Source organism: Oncorhynchus tshawytscha, linkage group LG08 (genome assembly GCF_018296145.1).
Source record: "Oncorhynchus tshawytscha isolate Ot180627B linkage group LG08, Otsh_v2.0, whole genome shotgun sequence".
NCBI lineage: Eukaryota > Metazoa > Chordata > Actinopteri > Salmoniformes > Salmonidae > Oncorhynchus > Oncorhynchus tshawytscha.
Window position 1 is genome coordinate 14,372,368 of NC_056436.1, and position 7,890 is coordinate 14,380,257.

The following is a 7,890-nucleotide window of genomic DNA, read 5'->3' on the forward strand; positions in this document are numbered from 1 at the left end:
GGTGTTCTCTGGCAAATGGGCTGTAAGCACAACCCCCACCTGTGGATGTCGGGCCCTCATACCACCCTCATGGAGTCTGTTTCTGACCGTTTGAGCAGACACATGCACATTTGTGGCCTGCTGGAGGTCATTTTGCAGGGCTCTGGCAGTGCTCCTCCTGCTCCTCCTTGCACAAAGGCGGAGGTAGCAGTCCTGCTGCTGGGTTGTTGCCCTCCTACGGCCTCCTCCACGTCTCCTGATGTACTGGCCTGTCTCCTGGTAGTGCCTCCATGCTCTGGACACTACGCTGACAGACACATCAAAACTTCTTGCCACAGCTCGCATTGATGTGCCATCCTGGATGAGCTGCACTACCTGAGCCACTTGTGTGTGTTGTAGACTCCGTCTCATGCTACCACTAGAGTGAAAGCACCGCCAGCATTCAAAAGAGACCAAAACATCAGCCAGGAAGCATAGGAACTGAGAAGTGGTCTGTGGTCACCACCTGCAGAAGCACTCCTTTATTGGGGGTGTCTTGCTAATTGCTTATAATTTCCACCTGTTGTCTATTCCATTTGCACAACAGCATGTGAAATTTATTGTCAATCAGTGTTGCTTCCTAAGTGGACAGTTTGATTTCACAGAAGTGTGATTGACTTGGAGTTACATTGTGTTGTTTAAGTGTTCCATTTATTTTTTTGAGCAGTGTATATATATATATATATATATATATATATATATATATATAGAGAGAGAGAGAGAGAGAGAGCAAGAGAGAGAGTACTAGTCAAAATTTTGGGCACACCTTCTCATTCAAGGGTTTTTCTTTATTTTTACTATTTTCTACATTGTAGAATAACAGTGAAGACATCAAAACTATGAAATAACACATATGGAATCATGTAGTAACCAAATCAAAATATATGTTATATTTGAGATTCCTCAAAGTAGCCTTGACGACAGCTTTGCACACTCTTGGCATTCTCTCAACCAGCTTCACGAGGTAGTCACCTGGAATGCGTTTTGATTAACTGGTGTGCCTTGTTAAAAGTTCATTTGTGGAATTTATTTCCTTCATAATGCGTTTGAGACAATCAGTTGTTTTGTGACAAGGTAGGGATGGTATACAGAAGATAGCCCTACTTGGTAAAAGACCAAGTCCATATTATAGCAAGAACAGCTCAAATATGCAAAGAGAAACGACAGTGCATCATTACTTTAAGACATGAAGTTCAGTCAATGCAGAAAATATCAAGAACTTTGAACGTTTCTTCAAGTGCAGTCTCAAAAACCATAAAGCGCTATGATGAAACTGGCTCTCATTTGGACCACCACAGGAAAGGAAGACCCAGAGTTACCTCTGCTGCAGAGGATAAGTTCATTAGAGTTAACTGCACTTTAGATTGCAGCCCAAATAAATGTTTCACAGATTTCAAGTAACGGACACATCTCAACATCAACTGTTCAGAGGAGACTGCGTGAATCAGGCGTTCATGGTCGAATTGAATTAAAGAAACCACTACTAAAGGATACTAATAATAAGAAGAGACTTGCTTGGGCCAAGCAACACGTGCAATGGACATTAGACCGGTGGAAATCTGTCCTTTGGTCTGATGAGTCCACATTTAGGTTACAACCAGCTCAAACCTGTTCCAACTGTCTTTGTGAGACACAGGGTAGGTGAACAGATGATCTCTGTATGTGTGGTTCCCGCCGTGAAGCATGGAGGAGGAGGTGTGATAGTGTGGGGGTGCTTTGCTGTTGACACTGTCAGTAATTTATTTAGAATTCAAGGCACACTTAATCAGCATGGTTACCACAGCATTCTGCAGCGATATGCCATCCCATCTGGTTTGCGCTTAGTGGGACTATCATTTGTTTTTCAACAGGACAATGACCCAACACACCTCCAGGCTGTGTAAGGGCTATTAGACCAATTAGAGTGATGGAGTGCTGCATCAAATGACCTGGCCTCCAGACCTCAACCCAATTGCAATGGTTTGGGATGAGTTGGACCACAGAGTGAAGGAAAAGCAGCCAACAAGTATTCAGCGTATGTGGGAACTCCTTCAAGACTGTTGGAAAATAATTCCTCATGAAGCTGGTTGAGAGAATGCCAAGAGTGTGCAAAGCTATCATCAAGGAAAAGGATGGCTACTTTGAAGAATCTATAATATAAAATATATTTTGATTGTTTAACACTTTTTTGGTTACTACTATAGTTTTGATGTCTTCTACAATGTAGAAAATAGTAAAAATCAAGAAAAACCCTTGAATGAGTAGCTGTGTCCAAACTTTTGACTGTTACTGTATATATATTTAAAATAACAAAGAGAATTACAGCATTACACCATCACTTAAAAACATTGTCTTGGAATTACAAAAAATCCCAGTTTGTCAAAAAGGACAAGGAGTTTACAGGAGACCTGGGTTCAAGTACTACTGGAAATCTTTTTAAAAAAGTGTATTGTTTGCTCTAGCCTGCCTGGAGTGCCAGATGGGTGTGGTTTGCAGTCTTGCTACTATTCCATTGGTTCCATTGTGCCAGGCAAGCTCAATCAAGTCCAGATAAAGTATTTGAAATTATTTTGAATAGTATTTACACCCAGGTCTGGTTACAGGTGGACTATAAGCTCATGTCAGCTGAGTTGGGCTTTGTATCTGAGGTCACCTGTATGTCTGTCTGTCTGTCTGTCTGTCTGTCTGTCTGTCTGTCTGTCTGTCTGTCTGTCTGTCTGTCTGTCTGTCTGTCTGTCTGTCTGTCTGTCTGTCTGTCTGTCTGTCTGTCTGTCTGTCTGTCTGTCTGTCTGTCTGTCTGTCTGTCTGCTAGTCCACCATATAGAAGTATAGAAACACACACAATAGAATAGAAAAACACATCAGTCTTTATCAGAATGATCTCATCAGTTCATCTGGTAGGCTGGCTGGCAAGGCGCTGGGCCGTTTTCCTGAGCTGGAGCGGACTCAGTGAAACATGATGTTTCTTTCTGCCACCCCATTGGACGGAAACAGTCTTTTTTGGGGTCATCCTGTGCTCTGAGAAGTCTAGTTCAGTCTAGCTGAGCTCTGAGAAGTCTAGTCCAGTCTAGCTTTGCCCAGGGTCAGACACTTGCCACACTTTTCACACTACTAAGCCAAGCTAAGCCAAGCTGTACTGCGCTGGTAGTTGCTGGAAAGCACAGTGTGAAAAAAAAATACCCAAGCCATCACAGTATGGATCCGCTCGGCATTACAGTGTGAAAAGGATGTAACTATCCATGGGCGAGGGTCATGTGTCTATGACCTCGGTCGGTGAGGGTTCGTCGGGGAGGCTAGTGGTGGCATTGGGCAAGGTCTGGTTGTGCCCGTGGTTGTGACCCACAGAGTTCCCTTGTTGCAGCTCTAATGCTATACCTGCCATGCTAGGGTCCTGTGGAGGGAACTCCTTCACCTGCCTCCTGTACTCCAGAAACGTACAGGCCTTCGTGGCTATGGCCACCACGTTCTTCCCTATGAAGATTGTGGAAACCCTACTATCCTGGAACAGCACCATGTTGACCCCACGGATCATGATTGTCACTATGTTTATGGTAACAAGACTAAGAACAGGGTACAGCATCATCTTCTGGGGCGAGACGTGCTCCCCCTGGACACTGATCTCAGACAGGGAGACACAGGGCAGGATAAGGAGGAGGATGTAGCAGTAGAAGAACATCAGTCCCTCGGCCCAGATGGGTAGGCCCGTCCGCTGGGGCTCCCACAGGTTGGCCTGGATGTCCAGAACATCCAGCAGGTCCAGGGCCACCCAGAACAGCCTCCCCCGCATGTCCTCCTTCTTCCGGAAGGTTCTCACATACTCCATGCTGTCCAGAGCAACAAGGACCAGGTACAGCCCCGGGACGCACACAGAGAGGAGTAAGGTTAGAGCCTTGCGGGCCACCGTCTCCAGGCTCTTCCTGTCCGCCTTGTAGTTCTAGAAGATATAAGACATTCTTTGTTGTTAATTGTCAGAGAGATATTGAAATGTGTCTTTTTCTGGATTTCTGTGAATATCCAGCCCTGTCAAATCCCGACTTGAAACTATGAGATCAGGTTGCAGCATCCCCTCCCCGCCACCCAGCCAATACACACATACACACCCCTCGGTTAGCCACAGTGCAGCGTCCCTGGAGTAGTTTAGGGGTGGAGTATCCTGCTCAAGGGCACAACGAAAAGAGATGGTATCTGGGATACTGATGCCAGCAACACTCCGGTTGCTGGCTGTAATGGGAATATTTCAAATGAATAACGTTCATATTCAGTTTAGAGTGTTTAACGCAATGTTTAGCATATTTCTGTGTTTTTCCGTTCTGTACTACACATGATTCCAAGTGTTCTGTTTGTAACACTCGGATTGATGGTCACCAGACTAGATGTTATGGATTAAACTCATATCTGTTGATAGTGATTGACTGGAGGTACAAGGACTGAGGACACTGATTATCATTGTATTATGTGAAACACTGTGATTCTGTAGCAGCTGACAATCACTGCCTTTTGTTCGGACTTCCTTGAAGCCTCTCTGGCTGGTGTTTACAGTACACTTGGTGCTGTCTGATTAGAATATTAAGAGGCCAGTTAGAGACATTCTATGCATCTGTTCTGGAGGTGTCTCCCTGCATTATTGTAATTAAACCGTATTGGTTTTGAATGACTTTATCAATGATTGTTCTCCTTTTTGTTCAGCTGGAAATTCATATATCAGCGGCTCATTCGAACCCGTGACAGTCTGGTTTCTGGTCCACCTGTCTGCCTACCTGGAAGACGAAGTAGAGTTTGATCTCCAGGACGAAGATGTAGAGGAACCAGAGGATCATGGCATAGCCACGCTTGGCAGTTTTCACCTCGGCCCCGACCCAAACCGCCACATAGCGCAGCACGATGAGGAAACAGATGTCTCCCACCAGCACGATTATGCACACCCCAATCTACAAATACACATCGTACTTTATTTACCTAACATTAAAATCACAACACCGTTTTTACAGTAAAACAATATATTGAAATAAATTAAAAGCAAACAATTGAAAGGCAATGAAAGAGATGCAAAAAAACTAAGGATGTCAAAACAGTAAAATCACTGATTAAAGGCCAAGTTGAAAACATTTTGTAATTCAAAGCTACAGTCTACGATTGGTACATCTATTTTTGGACTTTTAAATGAATGATAAATAGTTTTATTCTTTTTTGAATCACAGTATATAGCTTTTAAAAAAAGGCCTCTTACCTTCCTGGGCCCTTGGTTCTGCTCGACTAGGTAGGCATCCATAAAGGCCATGCTGGTCATGACCACCATTGTGGTCAGGCACACATGGCGCTTGTCTGGCTGCGGCAACACCATGGTGGGTAATGGGGGTTATAGTTCTACTAAACTTCCTGTTGTAGTCCTCCAAAACAAAAGTTGTAGTCCTACTTTACAGTTTGTTCAGGAAGTTATTTTAGGGGCAAAAGTCAAGTATACCATACCAATCCCTACTAGATTAACATATACATTTGGATTTGTTTATATTATTGAGAAGAATGCACTCCCACTCCTTAGAATAATGCAACGTGTCCTCCATTGATTGGTTTGGAAAAGACAACACTTCTAGGACCGAGAGGGTAATGGGACCAATTCAGGTTGGGAGAATTGCAATGACATATTATGGTCTGTTTAAGCCATACAGACTGGTGCATTTCCTCTCTCAGCGCAGTTCCATTGAGTCTGCTGTTCTACTGCTGACATCACGGTCTCACAACACAACTCCATAACCTGGGAATCCCCTCAGTAATAGAGTGAACATAGTAGCTGGGCTTTATTGCTCCATAGGAAAATGACAAAACCACATATCTTCAGTTGTAGACTTTGTAGTGGCCGAGTCCTCACGGAAGCAACATGGACTGGCAGAGGACAACAGCAGCAGGACATTTCCTGAGGCAAATGCGTGCGTTTGCTTCAATTGTCCAAAGATATCACTGTGCCTTCACTGTGGGGCTTCTAAAGAGAATCTACTGAGGAGGAGAGAATGGAGTCCCACTCGCTTCTGATCAGACAGACCTCAGAGAGAGTTGTTCCTGTGATGAGTTCTGTACAAATCCACAGTAACTGTTTCTCCTCTTTCAGTCCGTAGAGTCTAGGGAAGAGAGAAGAGAATAAGGGGTTAGTTTAGCCCAATCTGTGCTGTCTAAACTCCTGTGATTACACACTGTTACAGCAGGGGGCAGTAGTATGACTTGGATTCGTGTCATAAAGGGAACCACATACAGAAGACAAGGGATACACACATAAGTGTGTATAACACACACACACACACACACACACACACCAAAATATATATATACTGTGAAATTTACATTTAGCTGAATTGCAAATATACTCCTGTGTTAATCCGGCTTAGTGGGCTGGCATTGGAAAAACTACAAGAAAGGGAAAGGAGAGTAGACTCAATAAACATGCCTATACAACCCCATGCCTCCAAAGCTGCCAAACACTTCCATGTTCATTACCTTAAACCATCTCAATATACAGTTACTGTCTCCTCTAGATTCAGACTGTAAAAATAACACTCCCTATTTCCACCATGTAATGTTCTTCAGGTATTCAATATTTCATGCCAGTGGATTTCTTTGACCTTTGCATGATACTGTAAGTGGCTGCAAGCTGCTGTGACTGTAAAGTGAGGCATCTAGGGCTAATTCAGTCACTCTTGGGGGTTGCAAAATCAAGAATTTCCTGCTTATTAAGTGAGGGCTTGCACATTTTACCACACTATATACATTTGTGTGACTGTCCTTGTCTATCAGTGTTTTGTTACTTGTCATGTTGTGTTTTTTGTGGACCCCAGGACAAATATCTACTATCTGCAAAAGTTGATGGGATCCAACTAAACAAATAACAAACAAATAAATTATTTCTGCATAAAACAGTCAAATCATTGCAATATTATTGCATAAAACAGTAAAATCTTCGCAATATTATTGCATAAAACAGTAAAATCCTTGCAATGTTATTGCATAAAACAGTAAAATCCTTGCAATGTTATTGCATAAAATAGTCAAATCCTCGCAATGGTATTACATACAACTTATCACAGTACAATAAGAGGGCTCGCAATGTCAACCACTCACCACACATTTACCTCATAATATGGTTTAATCAAGCCACATATCAACAAACTTTTTCCCTCGTCGGTGCATTTTTGCCCCAAAATATCACAAAGAAATCCTTGAGAAATCGTGGAGACTGTTTATCTCCCAATATAGCTAATGCCATCAACAGAATAACTAGAATAGAAATCTTATCCATTCTAGGTATTCCAGTTCTATGTCTAACACTCTCCAGGCAGTGCCTAGAACAGCGCTACTGCTGGCTTCCATAGCAACCACAGGCTTCTATTGAGGAAGTGTAATAATACGGGATGATGTGGCCCAAGCAGCGGAGAGCCAGGGCTTTCTGGGAACAGAGAGATTATCACCACAAGCCACTGAGACTAGGATGTGTGCGGAGAGAAGAGGAGAGAGGAGAAGAGTAAACTAGAGAAGAGCTACAGTATATGTTGTTAGAGAGAAGGACAGGAGGTTAGGAGTGTGGGGGTTTTGTGTGGGAGAGAGGAGAGGAGGAGAGGCAGAGGGAAGGAGAGGGACAAGGCTGTGGGTTGAGGAGAGGAGGAGAGAGGCTGAGTGCTGTGGGTGATGAGAGGAGGTATGTAGATGACAGCAACATACAGTATGTGGCACACAAGGGGGAAAGGGACACGCTCTATCTTGTACCTCATTGGAATGTTTAACACACACACACACATGTCAAAGGGCTGAGACACGCAAACACACACACACGCACACCAGTGGACGCTCCTTAGTGGAGGAAGGACTGGACCGTCCTCCTCAGGGAATTTCAGAAAGATAAAATAGCGA

General features: G+C 43.6%; 1 protein-coding gene across 1 annotated transcript; it reads right to left on the reverse strand.

Moving 5' to 3' along the window:
* Positions 1-2,796: 2,796 nt before the first annotated feature.
* Positions 2,797-6,100, reverse strand: tmem121aa (transmembrane protein 121Aa). The gene is made up of 3 exons (XM_024430728.1): positions 5,225-6,100; positions 4,755-4,925; positions 2,797-3,931 (listed from the first exon to the last, which is right to left on the reverse strand). Exons 1-3 carry the CDS (start codon positions 5,336-5,338, stop codon positions 3,248-3,250), a joined length of 969 nt encoding a protein of 322 aa, XP_024286496.1. The 5' UTR covers positions 5,339-6,100; the 3' UTR covers positions 2,797-3,247.
* Positions 6,101-7,890: the final 1,790 nt, after the last annotated feature.

Excerpts from the sequence above, each read along its gene's own strand:
- tmem121aa (XM_024430728.1), bottom strand. The coding sequence starts at position 5,338 with ATGGTGTTGCCGCAGCCAGACAAGCGCCATGTGTGCCTGACCACAATG. Across the intron at positions 4,926-5,224 it reads AGAACCAAGGGCCCAGGAAG|ATTGGGGTGTGCATAATCGT; the intron begins GTAAGAGGCCTT and ends GTGTATTTGTAG. Across the intron at positions 3,932-4,754 it reads AACTCTACTTCGTCTTCCAG|AACTACAAGGCGGACAGGAA; the intron begins GTAGGCAGACAG and ends TATATCTTCTAG.